The following is a 21,033-nucleotide window of genomic DNA, read 5'->3' on the forward strand; positions in this document are numbered from 1 at the left end:
CCCTACAAATCCCTTGAATGTGTTTCAAGGAGCTAAAAGCCCTAAATTCCTAACACAGCTGTTTTTCTTTACAAGAGGGAATTTTCATTATAAACACTATCAAGCTTAACAGACTTCTGATGAATTCGGCAAAGTTTACACTGCCAAAGTGAATGATTGTTTGATGTTATCCTGTTCTGCTTTATTACATCTGTCAAGGGGCTGATGAAGTTACTCAAATCTTTTAGCAAGGCTTCTAGAAGGGAAAAGCGAGAAGAATTAGAGAGGACATTGTGGATACAGTCCTCCCAACGTAGCAGGGATTGCACAGGGAGAAATTCTGTTGCTAAGCGACAAGGGAGAGAAAGGCAAGAGGTAGGATGCTTAAGTATGTTCATTAATCAACATTTCTTAATTTACAGATAACGCCCAGAGACAACAAAAGGATGTCTCTGTTAAGGCTGGATGAAACATTTCATAAATATAGTCAAACAGTTACGTGAACTAAGTGTCTTCAAAGCAAACTCAACTAAAGCATCTTGGAAGACATACAGTCACGGGGCTTGCAAACAGCCGGAGCGGCAGTACAGGGACAAATGGGGCTGAAGCTGTGCCATCCACCCTTCCAGATCCTTGTGTAGAAATTAAAACCTAACGGCTGTTTCATCTTCCTGGTACTGAACTCTGATAAAGGCTGTTGGATGACAGATGACTCCCATGGTTTCTACTGCTCAACAGATTTTTTACTTGCATCAAAACTTATCCAAGAACCTAAATAAACGTCCAAAGATCCACCAGAAGGATTTAAATGACATGGCAGAAATGAAAAATGGCATGTCACAAGCAGCATGCGGCCCTGTAGCTGTCTGAAACTCTGACACTCTGAACAGAAGAGCATCAGCACCGTGTAAGTTAGCCCAGGATCAAGAAAACAATGTCCCAAGGAGCCCGTAGGGTGCCACTTTATAAATAGCATCACGACAAACAGCTAACACTCATTTCAGTGTCAGCTTACACCACCTTCCACAGCAGAGATCATTTCCTTCTGTCAGTGCAATCCCAAACACAGCCCCTGTAGCTCAGACCAAACTCACCCTTCACACACTCTTCCATTCCAACCCAGAGCACCAGCAACACTGCCAGGTAAGACCGGGGTAAGAACAGATCTGTGAGGTCATCGCACCTCACAATGGAGAATGATGTTGGGTTTTAGGTAAACAACATCAGGGAAATCAAATAGTGTTGGTTTTTCCGCTCTCACATATACTTTTTTTCAATTAATGTCTATTTAATCTTGTAATTTGGGCACGTTATGGGGCAGGCACCTAGAAACACCCAGAGTGCATTAATTAAAAAAAAGCAAGAATAATACAGGACACACCTCAAACACACATCAGCAACAGAACCACTTAGAAGTTGGATGCACACATACTTCTGCTCAAAGCCCTCCTCTATCACACACCTTTCAAGCCACGACGCTGCAAAGCACTTTGTGCGCTGCATACGTGGCCTACCCACTTTGTTAGTGTTGTTATTCTCAAAAAACCACAGCATGACAGGCACAAACACAGAAAATGAGCTCTTTGGAGTGAGAGCTGTGGAAAAGACAACACTGGAAATGCTGGAGAAAGGTTTTTAGCTTATTGGTTTAAAAAAAAAAAAAAGTCTCCAGGTATCTTCTTGCTCCCAGTTTAATGCAAAGATTTCACAGCCTAAACCTTTTAGAGGACAAGTCCCTGTCATTACGTTGCCATCCCATTGTAAGCAGGCTGTAAATTATTCTTAATATCACACAATGAAAACCCAAGAGGGAGGAAATACTGCTGTATCCAAATGTGAGGACAGCATTTAAGGGGACTAAAGGCAGCAATCTTGCAGAGAACTCTGCCAGCATGTTAAGATGAATGCTCTTCCATTTTCAAAAGAGCAAACCAATTTTGAACACCCTCAAATAGTCAGGACGTTGATTTACATCTCTTACAAACAACAGCAAAGCAAGTAGTTCAATATCTAGTAGCTACACACTGGTATCTAAGTTTTGTTGGATGTGGTCCTTTGATAAAACGGTAGGGACCATGTTTCCAGCATGCTGTACCTATTAAACAGGTACCCTGGGTAGCTTTGGGGACCCATTTATCTGTAAGATCTGACAAGATCCCAACCCCAGGTAACTGAAGGCGATGTTCTTCTCCTGTGTCTCCTCCACTTCAAACATCCTCTTCTGCCACTTAGTGTCATCAAGGGGTTATTTGACCACAAAGCTTTGGCCCAGGAATGAGCCCCCCCTGCCTCCTACCTCTTCCAAATAAGGCATCAAAGTGGACAGGCATTTATAGAGAAGTTCACCTTTAAAACTGCCATCCCACAGGCTATTCTCTGTGGGCAGAGGAGCTCCACGGGTGAAGGAAGATGTCCCTACAGGTTAGATCTCGGAAGTGAAACCTTTGCCCCTGTTTACTCCTAAAGCAAGAACATGAGTAACTTGGTTACTCATTTGTGTCAAGGCAAAAGCACAAGACTCCCAGAACGTACTCTCACCTTTCTATACTCACCAGTTCCTCCCTGATACGCATCTGTAAAACACACATCCCTTTAAAGGGGGATCAGCCTTCACACTATAAGATCTTACTTTATGCAGAGAAGCCATGAAAAATTTATTCATCCTATGGATGTTCGCAAAAAATGATTTTTATAAATGCTTCTAGACTGTGGGTCTGCTGTTAAGATTTGAATAACCTCTACTTCTTCGGGATTCCATCAAAGAGAAAAGGTTTTCAATAAAAACTGCTTCACTATATTAAAAATAACACAGATACAAAACACCAAAAAGAAGAATTCCATAGCATTTCTTCAATAATACCAAGAAGCAAGTTTCCCCACCTTCCTTGAGAGTATAACAAGCAAAATGTGATGTCAGCAAACAAATATTTTAAAATAGCAATTATTACAGTTGTCCTTCCCCAACATAGTAAAGCCTTACAACTTCAATTTGTACTTTCATGCTAAAAAAACAGCTTCAGCATGCTGGTGCATTGTCCCAACTCTTGGACATAGCATCACACAAACCAACAGAAAGACTAGATTGCAAGGATCCTGATCGAGGGTTTTCCAGATCAGTTTGACACATAACCTGAAATGTTTCTAGCTACACTGACCTCTCCAGAAAGCTAAACTGCAATATCACTTATGACTTCAAGTGGTTTTCATGGTTTAATTCCATTCCAAGATGACACTAAATTACAGAATCACACAACACAGCTGAGGTTGGCAGGGAGCTCTGGAGGTCATCTGGTACAACCTTCCTGCCCAAGCAGGGCCTCTCAAAGCTGACTGCTCAGGTCCATGTCCAGACAGCTTTTCAACATCTCCATAGATGCCACAGCCTCCCTGGGCAGCCTGTACCAGTGCCCAGTCACCCTCGCAGTAAAAACCCCCAAGTGTTTCCTGATGTTCAGAGAGAACTTCCTGTGTTTCAGATTGTGCCCTATCACCTCTGGTCCTGGAACTGGGCACCACTGAGCAGGGCTGGCTCCATCTCCAGACCCTCCCTTCAGGTCTTCCTACACATTGCTAAGATCCCCCCTGAGCCTTCTCCTCTCCAGGCTCAACAGTCCCAGCTCCATCTGCCTTTCCTCCTAGGGCAAACGCTCCGAACACTTCATCACCTCCATGACCCTTTGCTGAACTTTCTCCTGTATGTCTATATCTCCCTTGTACTGGGAGCCCAGCACTGGAGTCAGCACTCCAGGTGTGGCCTCACCAGTGCTGAGTAGAGGGGAAGGATCACCTCCCTCAAGCTGCAAACACCTTGTCTAATGCAGCACAAGATACCCCCAGCCTTCTTCGAACAAGGGTAGAGTGCTGGCAGCTCACGTTCAACGTGGGGATCACCAGCACCCCCAGGACCTTTTCTGCCAAGCCGCTTTCCAGCGCAGTGATCCCCAGCGTATCCCAATGTCTGGGGTTGTTCCTCTACTCGGCAGTTCCTCTGGTTGAACTTCATGAGGTTCCTGTCAGTCTGTTTTTCCAGCCTGCCCAGGTCCCCCTGGACGGCAGCATGCCCTCTGGCATATCAGCCACTCGTCCCAGGCTGTGTCACCTGCACACGTGCTAAGGGTGCACCCCGCCCACCACCCAGATCAGTAATTCTGATGTTGAACAGGACTGAACCCAGCGGGACACCCGACTGTACCCTGGAGTATATTGCTCGTTACCAACCTCCAACTCGCCTCTGTGCCGCTGATCACCCTCCGCACCTGCCCATTCAGCCAGTTTCTGACCCACCTCGCTGTCTGCTCGTCCAGCCTGTACATCAACCACTTCTACTAGGATTGTACGGAGGTCAGTGTCACAGACCTTATGAAGGGCAGGTAGACAATATTCACGGCTCTCCGTCTACCAGGCCGGTCGTTTCATCCTTTAAGTTTCTCAAGCTGGCCAAGCACGGATTCCCCTGGATGAAGCCGTGCTGACTACTCCTAATAATTTTCTTGTTCCGATGATGTCTGAAAGTGGAACATTTAAACTCGGTTCCTCAAAAGCCTCCCCAAGACAACCACCTAAAGGAGTGATGATTTTGCCACATTGTCTAATGAAATATGGAGCACTTGCACAAATTTTTCAGCACTGAAGCAGTGCATGTGAAAAGGCAGAGCTCTGTTTAAGCAATCAGAAAGCTATCCTCAGTTTAAATCACTACAGAAGTGGAATGGTGCAGCATGGATTCATCACCTCCATAGTTACAAAGGTGGAAGCTCCCCTGACGGGTCCCGGGTTTGACGATGCCCTATAAAACCGTCTGTTCCAATTGACGATACTCTCATTTGTACAGTTCTGCCACCTCACGAGAAAGAAACGTGCTGCAAGAATCATTTTAACAGCTCCGGTCTGATCCTCAGAAAAGCCAATGTTGATAATTCATTTAAGTAAAGCAGCTAAAGAAAAGACTCCTGGGTCTTGTTTTTCATTCCAATGAATGGTCAAAATTTGCTGCTACTCATTACAGATTTCGTTAGCTGTGTGCTTTTATGGGCAACTAGTAAAATTTAATGTACTATCTTCCATGATTTATGTCCTTTCTGATTATATCCTTTCTGCCTTCAATTCTTTGAAAGGATGCGAGTTCATAGTGCCCCAAAGGCATAGTTTAAGAACTGAAGAAATGTCACCTGCTAATTTCTGGTGTGGAATCCTTGTTCTGACACATGCATGGAGACAACCAGCAATAAACGGACAGTTACTTTAGAAATGGGTCCTCTTGAAGACTTTGGTCATTTTCTGCTCTGCCTTATTGCCATCCCAGAACAAAATGGGCCTTGGATCAATAGCCTCAAAACCTCAAGGCAAATCTCTTAAAACTGTGGTTCACACAGTTCCATCTACAGTTTTAAGGGTATTAGTCTTTCAAAAACAGAGACATTTTAATTTGATGAGGCCACTCTTTCAAGTCCTTTGTGACAACATTTCATTCTGTGAAAACAGTACAAAGCAACTCTGTGAGCCACATTTAACATCCTCCTAACTGACAAGCATGAAAACTGAGCCTCCAAATGAGAAAATAAGCTCACAGTAGTCAAATATCTTACACTGGGACCATGCAGAAGAACAACTAATGAAATTATACAGGAAGAGTGACTAAGCATTACCCTTCTGGCTTTCATCACAAGGACGTAAAGCTTACCCAATTTTCCCTTCCATTCCCCAAGTACACACACAGATTACACGCATGAGTGCTTAGCACTGAGTCAGAACACGAACCATTTAGTGAGGATCAGTGAGAGAAACCGTGGTCCTGCAGAAACAGGCATACAAAAAGTTACCTCACAGGCCTGCATGGTTATTGTGCAGTTGGCAAATCCTTCTGTAACTGCAGGAACACATTTCCTCTTAAACATCCCAGGCACAAAAATCCACCCCGAGATAAGAACAAGCTCTGCTATTTGTGCAGCACTGCAGTGACAGCAAGAGAGAATCAGACTTGCTGCTGGATTCCCATCACTTCCCAATCAAATCCTCGCTTGGATTCGTGCAAATGCAAAACAGCTAAAACAGGAAAACTCTGGTTCAGTGAAGGGATCATTTCAGTTTTAGTACAAATGATAGAGAGAAATTACGAGGCTGGTGTCAGATCCTCAGGTGAGGTTAATAGGGGAAAAAGAAGCCTCTGATGTATGTTGAACATGTCTGGAGGGCAAGAACTGTGACAACAGTGACGCAATGGCAATTTTAGAGCCGCCTTTAAAACCGGACCACAAAGCTCTGGCTTCTGCAGGTGTTCTGCAGGGCCAAGTTGACAGGTCTCCACCTGTTTTTACACACACAGAAGTACTTGTTTGTTTGAACAACCTGGCCTAGTGGAAAGTGTCCCTGCCCACGGCAGGGGGGTTGGAACTACATGGTCTTTGAGGTCCCTTCCAAACCAAACCATTCCATGATTTCATATGCACTTGCATTCTTGAACAAACAGAGCCAGGAGCATTAACTAGACTTGACCTCAGAAGCCACCATACTGCTTGGATCTACGAGCTACATTTTTCTTTCAGAGCCAAGAAGTATGGGTTGTTGAGTTTTATTGTCTGTTCAGAATAAAATTTACATATGCCATCAACAGCAATGTTAATTGTCACCACCTCAGCTCATCTTCTGTCGGATTTCTTAAAACTATTCTTGGGAGTTTTTCAGGAAAGAGCGCTCTTAGGTTTGCTATGTACTGGGTGAGCACGTTCTGTAGTTCCAGGAAGAGCCTGGCAATGCAGGAACCTTCATAAATACTCTTCAGAGCACAGAAGGTTCAAGCAGAGAAACATAATTTGAAAGTGAATTTATTTCTGTGAACTGGCATGAAGGGAAAATGTTACTGGTGAACTGCCGTATCTACAATCCTCAGGTGAACATTTCTGAAGGTTTTGTTTATTTTTAAGTGCAGCAGGAACAGCTTTAATTTCCTTATAAAGATTCTACAGCACAAGGTAACATCTCCTTTGGGAAGTGAATGCAGAAAGGACTCAAAATTTTGGCATCTTAGCTAAGATGGGTTGAACGAGCCAGTGCGTTACAATGACAAGCATTAATATGCACGGCCACTTTGTTTCATCAATAAAAAGCCAAAGAACTTAAATGACTAAAGGCAGAAGCAGCTTTCATTATGAATACACATCAGTTTTAAATTCTCTGGTAGTTCTGTAGTCCTGGAAAAGGCTACTTTTAAATAAAATCATGTGGAAAAAATATACATAAGTACATTGTGCACTTGAAGCAAAACCATATGCATACTTCATGCTGATCAAATGTTTTCTATTACAATCTGCATCTTTCCCAGTCTGAGGGAGATTTGCCCAGCACTTCACTGAATGATACAGAGTAACGAGGAGCCAGGAAGAGATTTTTTGGTGCGTTGGGCATGAAGAACAAGAGCAGGTCTACAGAAACAAGAATTTTGAAGGCAGATGCTCATCTGACCAACACCAACTTCTGAGAGCTGAGAATGACACCATCAGAGCCTTTGTTTCCAGGCATTCAGTCTGAAAGCAGCAATGTCGTTTTATGCACGCAAACAACTTAGTTCTTTAACAACACTGGTGTGGTTCTTACGTCATGCTTGTACCCACCCTAGTACCTTCCTCCAAATACAGTATGAAGTAGCTGTGTCTCAGGGCATGTTAGGACAAACCATATCCTGGGCTGGATCCAGAGCAGCATGGACAGGGAAGCGAGGGAGGAGATTCTTCCCCTCTCCTCTGGGGAGACTCCCCCCCTGCAGTTCTGCCTCCAGCTCTGGGCCCCAACAGCAGAAGGGCACGGAGCTGTTGGAGCGAGTCCAGAGGAGGCCCCAGAGATGCTCCGAGGGCTGGAGCCCCTCTGCCCTGGGGACAGGTTGGGGGAGTTGGGGGGTTCAGCCTGGAGAAGGGAAGCTCCAGGGAGACCTCAGAGCCCCTTCCAGTGCCTGGGGGGCTACAAGAAAGCTGTGTGGGGGAAGGGATGGGTGGGGACACGGGACACAGGGACAACACAACTTTTTTACAAGGGCAGTGAGTGACAGGACAAGGGGTAACGGGTTTAAACAGAAAGAAGGACATTTAGATTGGGTATTGGGAAGAAATTCTTCCCGGAGAGGGTGGGAGCACTGGGACAGGTTCCCAGAGAAGCTGTGGATGCCCCATCCCTGGAGTGTCCAAGGCCAGGTTGGATGAGGCTTGGAGCAACCTGGTCTAGCGGAAGGTGTCCCTGCCCATGGCAGGGGGGTTGGAACTGGATGGTCTGTAAGGTCCCTTCCAACCCAAACCTTTCTGTGATTCTATGATCCTGAGTGATTTTTAAAACCACTAACCTTGCAACAAGCAAATAAAATTAGAACCTAACTGATTTTTTGAAGTCTCAAGTAAGTCAGAAACCACTCATCTAGCTATACTCTAGCAATGCTAGTGCCACTTCTTCTTCTGCTATCCCAGTGGCTGGTAACACACCTTCTCTTCTTACTCATATAAACATTGCCTAGTAAACTGTGTGGGGAACCACCAATAAAAAAAAGGAATAACCTAATAACAATTTTATTTGAGAAAATTTGAGAAAACAATCTCACTAAGAAGAAACATGTGAATGGCCCAGGTAAGCAAACTCCAAACCTCAATATCCTAACTGGAGCTAATACAGTAAATTGGGGTCCCATGTCTTATTCTAAGTAAAAGAGGGTAGAAAATCATCTTGGCCTCACCTCCACCAAAAAATGGAGTCAAACTTAACACCTTGCACTTTGCTCCTTCCTTACAGAGGCACAGCATCCTTCATACGTTGGTTTACCCTTCCATCTTAATGCACATCACACATGCTCTGTAGAAGGCATCTTTGGAAAGTTCATGAACATCACAGGCAGATGGATAGCCCACACTTAAGTTCAATTCATTCAGGAGAAGTTTTGTCAAAATTCAAAATTTAAGTTTAGTTCCAACTTCAGCAAGATAAGCAGTTTTACTGCCTCAAAACTCAGGTTGGTTATTTTTGGTTGTGCTACTCATATTTCTGTAACCAATAACTGTGAACCTATGTTCTGAAGGTCATTGTTTATTCCTACATATCCTTGTTATTGTAAAAAATCATAATCATGGTTGGCAAGGCTGGCATGGATGACCTGTCAGTTCAGCACAGGAACTATGCCCTGAAAATCAGCACAAACCTGAACCGGACTCTCTTCAAGGAAAAGGGGCATACTGGGGACACCATTCATGGAGGCCTGGGGTCTGAAAAAGCAGGATGCTTTGGGGAATTTGCTTTGCAGATAGAATTGATGTAGCCCAGCATGAACACTAAAACTGCATTTATCCCTGCAAACAGGGTTACGCTGGCTACAGCTAGGAAAAACTTCTTGACCAGCTTTGGATAACAAACTCATTACCCATCTCAGCACATGTGACAAAAGGCTAGGCCCTGTAAGTCTTCAAAGGATAAAAGAGTGTCAACAAAATTCTTTTCAGAACATATTTAAGATTAATATTACACTACCTATAAAAAAAAAAACAACCAAGAACAACTCAGGAAGACACTAAAGCTACTGAAAGTAGGATAGGATTTCCATTCTTCAGTACGTGCATCTCCTGCTGTCTGTTCCCCATCATAAGGCGTGATGGGAGATCCCTGCCAGCCCCATAACTTTGGACTTTTTTCTTCACAGGATCACAGATTCATTTAGGTTGGAAAAAACCTGTCAGATCATTACGACCAACATTAACCCAGCACTGCCAAGTCCACCATGAAACCATGTCCCTGAGCGCCTCACCTACACATCTCAGTCTCCCAGGATGGTGACTCCCCCCTCCCTGGACAGCCCATTCCAATGGCTGACAGCACTTTCCAGGAAGATATTTCCCCAATATCCCATCTAACCCTCCCCTGGCACAACTCGAGGCCATTTCCTCTTGTCCCATCATTTGTCACTTGGGAGAAGAGACCTACCCCTCTCTCTGCACCCCCCTTTCAGGGAGTTGTGGGGAGCAATAAGGTCTCCCTGAGCCTCCTCTTCTCCAGGCTGAACACCCCCAGCTCCCTCAGCCGCTCTCCACAGGAATTGTGCTCCAGATCATTAACTATCATCTTTACTATACAAAGGACTAACATTTTAGGTGGAAAAAAAAAGACAGACACCATACAATTGTCTGGTTGTCAACAGTTACTTGTCATAAGTAGGTCAACACTGACAGTGGCGAGACGGGGATGCCGGTTTTTGTGCCATATTTCCTCAGCTCCCCAAAATCATGCCATCCTCAGTAAGAACCCAAACTTCTCACCCCTGGCCCCGTTGTTTGCCACTGGGGAGAAGAGACCTACCCCTCTCTCTGCACCCCCCTTTCAGGGAGTTGTGGGGAGCAATAAGGTCTCCCTGAGCCTCCTCTTCTCCAGGTTGAACACCCCCAGCTCCCTCAGCCGCTCCCCACAGGAATTGTGCTCCAGATCATTAACTATCTTCTTTACTATACAAAGGACTAACATTTTAGGTGGAAAAAAAGACAGACACCATACAATTGTCTGGTTGTCAACAGTTACTTGTCATAAGTAGGTCAACACTGACAGTGGCGAGACGGGGATGCCGGTTTTTGTGCCATATTTCCTCAGCTCCCCAAAATCATGCCATCCTCAGTAAGAACCCAAACTTCTCACTGATCAAAGGGAATATCAGGAATTCTTCAGGGTTTTTTTCCCCAAAAGTTCACACACAGTTCTTCTCTTCCAGGTTTCCACAGCGAAGCTGCAGTTTCCAGCACTGAAAGTTTGTGTTGGATGTCACTAACCACCATGTAGAATTACAGCCTTGGGTTCTGAGACACTAGCCCACCCTACAGCAGCAGGGCTGAATAATGAAAAACCCTACAGGAGTAAGAGATAAGAATGATCAAACAGAAGAGGCAGGCATGGCCAGAAAACAAGGAAACAAGCAGACAAAAATAAGGACAAAAGAATTAGTATGGATGAGAAGAGAAATAAAGATTCTCTGCACTTGAGGAACACTGAAATAGTCAATTTTTGAAAGGAAAAGGGAGGAGACATGTAGGTCACTTCTGTATTATTCATTTGCATTTGTTAAATAAGGGCAGCCCTACTTACTGATCTCCTGAAACAATACCAGGATTAATTCCCCATCTGTGCAGCACCTTCAAAGCCTCATACAAAAACATCAACGAAACTCTGGCTTGCTCAGTGCTTGCTGTAGTAAGAGGTACACAAAGACCACCACCAGATTATTCCTGTGTATAGACAGAACTTTAGTCAAAGTTACAAACTTCCCACACGGAAAAGCTTTGATCTTTTGGCTCCAGAGCAAAAACGTTCTGCAACAGCTACACACACCTGCCTGCCTAAATAATGTAGAGGAGACATCGGCTCAAACTGAACTGACTGAAAATCTCCCTTCTGCCCAAACCATCAAGAACACAACCAAGATCAGAACAGGCACAAAAAAACAAGTTTATTTAACTGAAGCTGATGGTTCGGTGGTGGGGAGGGAGGGAAGGATGACTTAAACACAGGTATGGCCAAGTTGTGCCCCTGGACACACCACTCACTCATTTGATGACATGGCAGAAATCACTTCCCAACTTTTCATGTCAGGACATCAACAGCAGCCAATCATGAGGGGATGATACACCTACTACTACTCCTGTAAAAGCAGCAGAACATCTGTGAATTAATTCTGTAAGGAGTGCATGTGACTTAGATACTCACTGCTGGCACTTCCCGGAGTACTGAACTGGGAAGTTTCCAGGAACTTGCGAGGTGTAGACAAGTTGGTAACATCCATAAGAGGTACAGAAGAGGCATCTTTCACAAGTGAACTGTGGGAGTGGAAAGAGTTAAAGTGAACAGGTTACTACTACTATTTTTGTTCACAACAAATAATCCATTGATTTCTTACATTTGTAAGCCTAAAGCAACAGATATACATAAACACACAATTATGATACAAGAGGTTTACAAAAACTAACTTACACAGGTTCAGAGTAAAAGGGGTAGGAAGGGACCTCTAGAAATCATCTAGTCCAACCCCCCTGCCAGAGCAGATCCCACAGGAGCAAGTCCAGGGGCTTTGGAAAGTCTCCAGGGAAGGAGACTCCACCCCCTCTCTGGGCAGCCTGTTCAGGGCTCTGTCACCCTCACAGGGAAGAAGGGTTTCCTCATGGTCAGCACAAGTCCACAGACGAATACAAGGGTGTGTGTATACACACATTTGAGAGACAAGGTAAAAAGCCAAAAAAGCAGTGATGAGGGATCACTGTCATATAAGAGACAATATTTGTTATCTTAAGGCCCTTCTGAATTTAACAGGACTTTAGACTTGTCTGACTGGTCACAGGACATGATCAGGGCATGGGCACAGAGCTTGTCTTAGCACGTGATTATTTCCCAGCAAACATACTCACCTCCAGCACAATGAAATACTGCTGGCATAATGATAAATTAACTTGGAATTGATGTCTGGAAACCCACATATTTGAGAAGAGATGCTCCCATTTCCATGGCTTCTGCACTACCTAAGCCCTCAAAGCTTTTCTAGTTCCAACTAGAAACGTCCACCCTTTTTCCTTCCCGTTACATTCCTGTTCTGTCCACACCTACATGCATCCCTCTCCAAACTTTCTTGCTCAGAAGAAAACAAACTTCCTACTTGGGCATTTTCATAATAAATTCATAGTATTATCTGCCAAAAGTGTGCCATGCTTCCCCAGCTGCATAATGAAAGGCATCCAGCATGTTCCCTTAGAGATCAAAATGCTTATTGAAGTCTGCAAAGACAAGGGCTAAACTTACTACCCTGCACAAGAACCACCTACAGGCCCTTTACATCTACTTACATACGCTTACATATATACTTATGTATGCACTTACAGGGATTAGCTATGCATTCCAGCTCAGCACTGTCAGAACACACTGAAAACCAACACAAGAAACAAGTCTAAACATGACTGCATCCTGGCCAAGTCTAGGGCAGCCAGTCTAGGGCAGCACAGTAACAAAGCAACAAGCCTGTCCTGATGCAAGAGTTCATCTTATCAAATATCAGTTATGTGAACAGGGAATGTGGGAAAAGATAGAAAGTAAGAAAGAGATAAGAGTGCCTGTAGCAGTCGTACAAAACTGCAGTTAATTAGCAGTCACATACACAAAGCTTTGGTGTACCCAGAGTCTGGTTTTAATTAACAAGATGAGTAAGGAAGAGACTGATGACTTGCTAGAAATCCTCCTTCCTAGAAATTTCAATTTCAATCACTCCTTTATTTCATAAATTCATTTCATTAAACTTGCTATCCTCTTATTTTTGGTAAGCATTTTTAATTCCTTCTCATAATAAAATGCTCAATTATCTTTTCTCTGCATCTTTATCATACGCTGGCTCTCCTCCCTGTTGCTCCCACCCTTGTTTATTATCTCTCCTACTCTACAGAAGTCATCTTCTAACACTGCATCTCTCTTTTCTAGCCACTATCTTTCTTCCTTCCCTCCCAACATCTCTGTTGCCCTCAAACTCAAAATTTGCAAATTTAGGAAAAATTGCTCAGGCTTAAGCTGAGTTTCCACCGATCAGAGGTACCAGCCAGGTAAGAACATCTTAAAAGCACCTTAAAACACAACACAGCAAAGATGCTGCTCAGGCACTTCACTACTGCAGCATCCACCCAGTAATCTTAGTTAGCTGGAAGCCTTTTAAACCTTGGATGTCTGCTAGAGAAGCTGAGCAATTTTTCCTTGTGTTTTTCCCTTAGCCTGACCTGAGCCTCACGATCAGGACATCTGTAGGAAAAGTACATGTATCAGAGAAAGGAAAGAATGCTAAAAAGAATTGACCGCATCATAATTCCCTGTGAAGCGGCAAAAACCCAAGAGAATCACTAAGCAAAAGTGAAAGAACAGGAACAGACTGTCCACAGGCTCCAAGGTGCATCAACATACTGGGAGTTTTTCTGCTCTCCACAACCATAAGCATGAGAAATCTGCTTGCCAAAAATGAAAGGCTGAGGTGTAAGTTGATGGCACTCTCCCAAGGAAGTTTCTGCTTATCAAAGGCAGAATGCTGTTCTCTTCCCTCCCAGACCAGTTGCTCCTCAGTTCACCACACCAAACCCACCTTATTCTCCCCCTCTCCTTGCTGCGTTGTCCTACTCGGTTGGTAGACTTGATGTAAAGGTGACGGTGTAATTCATCTATCAGGACTAAGTGCATGTTCATCTTCTTACTGTGGAGCTCCAGTCGCAGGTCACTCAACCCCTCCACCTGAAGAAGGGGACCCTCCAAGGAATCCACTGCTGACACCTGGAAGGAAAACACATGGGACAACTTTTAAAGGTCAATTCATCCATCTCTCAGCACTCCTTTGATTAGGGAGTGTCTGAATACCACGAGCATTCTATCCATAAACCCTCTTAAAGCAGAAAAAGGTTAAGTAGTATTTCTTTATTTCTATTTCTAAAAGAAAATTCGATATATACAAAGGGGTCCAATATCCAAACAATTCAGATTTAATGAGCAGTCTTCAAATATTTTGAGCATATGTATAAAACAAGTTTGTTAAAACACAGTTCATTAAATAAGAATCAAAGCCCAGTTCACCACAAAATAAGAGCATTATCAAGTAGAAAGGTGTTCAAAAAAGATACTGACAATGATGTTTGATAGTCTTTATAATTTTCATTACAGAAACATCAACAAAACATTATTCCCAATTCTACAAATGGGGAGTAAATGGCTTAAAATTAATTTGCCTAAAGTGATGCCATGACATAGCTGAAAAAGCTTTGGAGGCCTCATCTTCCAGCTTAGAGAGCTGCTATGTGTGTAACTACACAGTTTAAATAAAGGTAGCCATCAGATTCATGGAAGCTATTGCTCGTTCAGAGGTACTTTTGAACTCCAAAGAACAGGGATTTCTTAATGTTTGATTATTAAGGTTCAAATTAAGGAAAAGAACCTTATACAAAGACGAGAGTAACAGACAGGGATATAGACCTGTGGATATGTAAACAGGCCATAGGCAACATTTCTCTGCTGGTGCACTTGAATAGTGACCAGCTGACATCAGTGGGCACTAGGCTGAGAAACCTAATCTGTATTTATATCCCAAAAATAAAAAAAACCAAACCCATGGGCAAAAGCCACCAGGAATGACAAGCCAGTGTCTAAAAGCAACACTATCAATTCACATCTGTTTACTTGTTTCTCTACCTATTTAACAAAGCAATCCTGCAGTGGCTAAAAATATAAAATTATAAAAGTCAGCCCTCTGCAATTTCCAAAATCTCAGTGCTGCTGTCGTAATAAACTAGAAATAGCATAGTATGTTCTCTATGGAGAGAAGCATAGATTTGAAATTGAGAGGGGGAGGGGGGGCAGAATCATTCCTCAATAACTGAAGTTACTACTAGTGAAATAAGACATTTACTTGCACTTCAAAATTTAAGTTTATAGCAAACCTGTCAGCTAAACATTAAAAATGAAAAGCAGAGGTACAGTAAGCAGACAGCCAAGCTGGGGTCTGGTCCCTTAATACCAGTAAATATTAAATATACTGAAAGAACACCTATCAACAATGTATTACTTAGCTTGCCTCCAAGCCAAGAATGACCCTGAAATAGCTTGGGGGCAGTCAGGCTTTTTAATTTAAGAGCAGTTTCTGAAAGGAACCTGTACTTTTTCCTTCCTCCTGAAAAAAATTTTGCCAAGTCCCTAAATATGAAGTTCTTTTCTCCACGCAGCTATGAGAGCATGCACTTGCTGCCAGTCTTTAGGCTAGAGCTCAGTCTTGGGAAAAAACCTGTCACAGCATTAATTACAGAGGACTAAAGAAGGTCCTCCTAAGCCACCAACACTGCATCTTCACCAGGGTTCCTATCATTTGCCACAAAGCACTATTCTCAGAATCACAGAATGGTTTGGGTTGGAAGGGCCCTTAAAGCCCACTCAGTGCCAACCCCCCTGCCATGGGCAGGGACACCTTCCATAGCCCAGGTTGCTCCAAGCCTCATCCAGCCTAGCCTTGGACACTTCCAGGGATGGGGCATCCACAGCTTCTCTGGGAACCTGTCCCAGTGCTCCCCACCCTCTCCAGGAAGAATTTCTTCCCAATATCCAATCTAAACCTCTCCACTTTCAATTTAAAACCATTACCCCTTATCCTATCACTGCAAGCCCTATTCACCCTCTTTCTTCCCCGGATCTATTTCTGAGCAGTTATGGAAGTTTGGCCATCACAAAACCACACCACAGATGAAGCAAAACACCAAATTTGCTTCTCCCCAAAAAGCTGACATGCCAGAGCACAAACAGGGAAGGCTCAGCAGGCATGCAAACACAGCTGGAAACCCTTGGCAGAAGTATAAGTGTTAATTTTTATCTTCTTCCTTGGGCAGGTAGAGAGGCACCCCAAATATCCCAATTCCAAAGGCACTTTAACCCCCCCAGTCACTTGAGGGGAGCTGCAGGCATTCATCACTGCCTGGAAAGCTGTCAGCGATTTCACCAAAGCAGGAACAGGATCAGGAACAACATTTGTCAAACTGAGAAGCTGAGTTGAAAATGCAGTGAAGGAAGAACTGAAAGCAAGCAGGAAAATGTCATTAAAAAGGTTTCAAGACATTCAGGAAAAGTATTATCTAAAACACAAGGTATAGAAATTCAAAGCTTTCCGCTCAGATCATTCAGCTCTGTGTTTATCTTCCCAGTTCCTGAAAAGTTTGTTATTCTCAAAACTAATAATTAAGACCAACATACAGCTCTCAAACACCTCTTTTAAGAAACAAATGGACCAGTCAATCACCTATTATACTTTTAAAAAAATAAACCAACCAACACACAACACAAATCCCCCCTATTGTTAAGCACTGAACTTGCTGCTTCTGGAAAAATCTGCTTTGCTGTTATTTATTTTGTGCGTGTGTTTTTGATGGCCTTTCTGACACTTCCTGTTTGCAGTCAGACAAGCTAGGAGTTATGTTGTTGATCAATGCCACTTTCCCAGGGATTGAACGCTACAGGTAAATAACACTGGCGACCTCCAACATTACTCACACTTGGAGCCTTTTAACCCAAGGCAGCCCCACTCCCATAATGCCTCACTACAACATATCCCGTTTCCCATTAATGCCAATTATCAAAACAGAAAAACTTTAACATTCAGAACAGGCAGGGGGGTTGGAACTAGATGATCTTTAAGGTCCCTTCCAACCCAAACCATTCTATGATTCTATGATTCTATGATTCTATGATTCTATGATTCTATGATTCTATAACAGTTTGGGTTTGGAAAACAACTAGATGCTCACTCCAAGCCCATGGAAATCAAGTTAAGGGCTCCAACTAGTTTAGGTGGTGATACGTATAAATTGTAGAATGGTTTGGACTGGAAGGGACCTTAAAGACCATCTAGTTCCAGCCCCCTGCCAAGGGCAGGGACACCTTCCCTGCCATGTGATGGACTGACCACAACCCCCATTCCCCCATCCCACTGCACTGCTGGCAGTGAAGAAGGACAAAAAAAATGAGTGAAGCTGAGCCTGGGAAGAAGGGGTTAAGATTTGGGTTTAGTTCTCTTTCAGTCTGATAGGTAATAAATGAAATAAGTTTTCTCCAGGCTGAGTTTGTTTTGCCCATGACCATAACTGTTCTCCCTGAGGTCCTTATGCCAACCCACCAGCTCTCTGTTGTTTTCTCTGCCCTGCCCAGCTGAGGAGGGGGGTGATGGAGTCGCTTTGCTGGGCACTGGGCTTCCAGCCAGGGTCAGCCCAGCACATTCCTTCCCCGTACACAGCTTTTCTTGTACTTTACTTGTTTTGAGGGCTCCCAAAACTAGTTGTGGTCCTCCTAATACAGCCTCACAAGTGCGTAGTCCTATGGTCTGATCCTGCAGGCACAAGAGGGTGAATCTAAACAGTGGGATACGTGTTATTCAGCAAAACTGTCACCCAAAAAGTCAGCAGGGGAACCAAAACTTGTTTTCCTTAAGCCTTGGCCACCCTGCACATACACTGCGCCAAGGATGTAATTAATACGCTGCCCCTGCTTTTTGCTCCTTATCCCTGCCGTGGTAGGCATACTGGATCATGAACATTACAGGTGGTATAAAACATGCAACGGTATCACATTTAATTAGCTTTTCTCCACTTTTTCTCCCCTCAGCTTAGACTAGATTTCCCAAGTAGTTACCTGGTTTTTAATACTCTTATTACCTACTGTGTGCTATTCACACTAACAAGAGGACTAATAGATGTAGAATTGCATATAGAGGGGAAGAGTTATCACTACAAGACTCTGCTTAAGACTGATAATGGAATAGCAGCCTTATTCAGAGAACCTGAAAATTAGACATACAGAAGAGAACTACAAAGTGGTTCAAGGGTCCAGAACAAGCACCCAAGGGTCCTTCAAGCCTCTTTCTTCCACCCGCCTGGCTCCGCTAAATGGAAATAAGTGGTTTTGGGAGGTTGGGGGTAGATGGCGGCATTGTGTTTGAGTATCTGGACATCAAGATAATTATAGGTAAGAGCTCCCCAGCATTCTTTTTTTGGCAGGGGTTGGGGTGCAGAGAGGAGCTACAGCAACAGAAAACAGCTGGAAGGTGAATCAACAGGCAACCATCTTGTTATTCTTTAAAAAAGCTGATTTATCATGAGTAAAGAGCCCCAAAAGAAGTGTTAAGTAACATCACCATCACCACTATTTCTTTTTCCTTTTTTAAACTCAGGAAGAAGTCTAAAGCCATACTAAAAATAAATGCAAAATAAATGTATATATTCAAATAATAAAAATATTGGCCTGGATTACAAAGAATGTGGTTTAGATAATCTGATAGTTGTCTCTGATGTTAAAAATCTACTTATTATCTACAGCAATAAGCAGTGACTCTCTAGAAAATAAGGATCAATGAAATAAGCCTGAAAAAAGAGCTCTGCTTTGTACGAGCTAAAAATCGCATGTCTGTAGAAAATAACTGTGGCACCAGAACCATTATGCAGCTTGTTTAAAGGTCACAGGCAGTTTATAGCAGGGCTTAATTGCCCTAAAAAGAAAATTCAGCTAAACATTTGCCTAACATAACACCCAATTTGGAAGGGTTTAATTTAGCGTTTTACAACAAACCAGAACCTACGTACTGGCAAGGTATTTGTAAAAATTGTTCTTTCTTCCCTGACTTCGTCCAAAGTTCTTCAATCTGCTTACAGTTAAACTTAGATACTCCCTTACAAGGTTTTTTCCAACTCTATTTTAATTTTCCAAAATGCATTGTAAAATAGATGGGAAAAGAGAGGAAGTTTTGGGTTTAATTTTAGACCTCCACAATCCTAGAAGCCTATGAACAGAGATAAAATGAAACGCTTAACTAGGTGCTTCTTCAGGCAAAAACATCCAGAATAATGTCTGTTCAAACTACAAAACTAGATGTTTTCCACCTGGGATACCAGCCCATTCTGAGTACAGACAACAGCTATGAAAACATGAACAAACTACTGAGAAAGGTTAAAAGATGACAATGTGGTAGGCCACAATTCGAAAGAAAAAAAAGAATCAAGTCATACACAAACGCAGTATGACAAAAGGAAAAAAGCTGAACCCACTGAATAAAACACCAACTAAACAGCAGCAACCTCGAAGGTGTCAGCTGCCTTGCTGGATGAATAAAAATGCTGGCATTTGAAAGGAGGAGAATTGATCTACTGTTTCTACAAGGAACTCTTTCAAAAGGTACAGGAAAGGAAAATGGCTCAAAAATGGGTTAAGTGTGTGTAGCCAGATCTAAACAAGCAGTTTACTGAATTCAATTTACACCTGACTTGCCTGAGGTAAGGATCTAACTTGAGAAGTTGGCTGCAGAAACAGGAGGGTACCCACACTCAGGCTGTTGGCACCTCCCACCAGACAAAACAGCAGAGTACCCCAAAGTGATGGTCTCTATGCCAAGACTTCAACGTGTGATGCATTTAAGAGCAGACAATGCATTACAGAACTCATCCTCCCAACCTTCTAACATCACAAATATATATAAAGGATGATGAATCACATGACAGGAGTTTTCCAGTGGGTTGTTTCGGTTTGGGGTGGCACGTAGCACCCCTGTCCCAACATATGCAAAGAAGCCAGGAAGCGTTAACCAGCTGAAGACACTCTTGGAGGGGAACCACTGTCATGGTTTAACCTCAGCTAGCAAGAAAGTACCACGCAGCTGCTCACTCACATCCTCCAGCAGAGGAGGTGAATCAGAAGGCAAGACAAGGAAGCTTGTGGATTGAGAAAAGAACTACTTAATACTGTGTATATACGAGTATCACAGTGATGCTAATATTAACATTAGTAATAAGTAATTAAAGAAACAGAAAACAAAACAAATTATACAATTGCTCATCACCCACCGACCAACACACAGCCAGGTCCTGAGTGGAAAGAGTCAGAGCTGGAGGTTGAAAGCGATTGCAGCAGAGTCCGAGCAACCCCACAAGCGATAGCATGACCAGGAAACCCAACCCACCCACTGAGCCCCTAATGAATGAGAAAACAAACAAGCAAACAAGCTAGCAAACAAGCTATGGCCCCCCAGCCCACATACTGAGCATGACATGCTATGGAATGAAATCCCCCTTGGGTCAGTTGGGGTCAGCTGTCTGTGTCCCCCCACCCTGCCTGCAGCAAGAGAGCTGGGAATGCAGCTGCAGCATCAGAAGCTGAAAGAGACCTTGAGTCTGGTGCAAGCACTCCCCAGCACCAACTAGCAAACACCTTATTAGCACTCTTCTCAGGGCAAATCCAAAAATCAGCCTCATACCAGCTACTGTGAAGAAAGTCAACCCTGTCCTGACTAAAACCAGCACATCACTCTGAAGGACTGTGGCATGGGGTGACCCATGCTGGAGCAGGGACACAAAGCAACTGCAGTTTGTGGGTGACCCACATGGCAGCAGACACCCTAAGGACAAGGGTAGCAGAGGAAAACCTGAAGATCCAAAGTGCTGTGGAGGGAAACCACCAGGAGGCAGGGACACCTTGCACTAGATCAGGTTGCTCAAAGCCACATCCAGCCTGGCCTTGAAC

General features: G+C 43.5%; 1 protein-coding gene across 1 annotated transcript in view; it reads right to left on the reverse strand.

Annotated features, from left to right (window-relative positions):
* EXOC4 (exocyst complex component 4) overlaps positions 1–21,033 on the reverse strand; it is a gene marked incomplete at both ends in the record, with an annotated part of 45,905 nt that overhangs the window by 8,023 nt on the left and 16,849 nt on the right. The window contains 2 exons of the mRNA XM_010153506.1: positions 11,689–11,798; positions 14,087–14,271. Coding sequence (XP_010151808.1) covers positions 11,689–11,798; positions 14,087–14,271 — 295 coding nt within the window. The remainder of the gene's footprint in view (positions 1–11,688; positions 11,799–14,086; positions 14,272–21,033) is intronic.

The sequence above is a fragment of the Eurypyga helias genome, unplaced genomic scaffold, assembly GCF_000690775.1.
Source record: "Eurypyga helias isolate BGI_N326 unplaced genomic scaffold, ASM69077v1 scaffold7526, whole genome shotgun sequence".
Taxonomy (NCBI): domain Eukaryota; kingdom Metazoa; phylum Chordata; class Aves; order Eurypygiformes; family Eurypygidae; genus Eurypyga; species Eurypyga helias.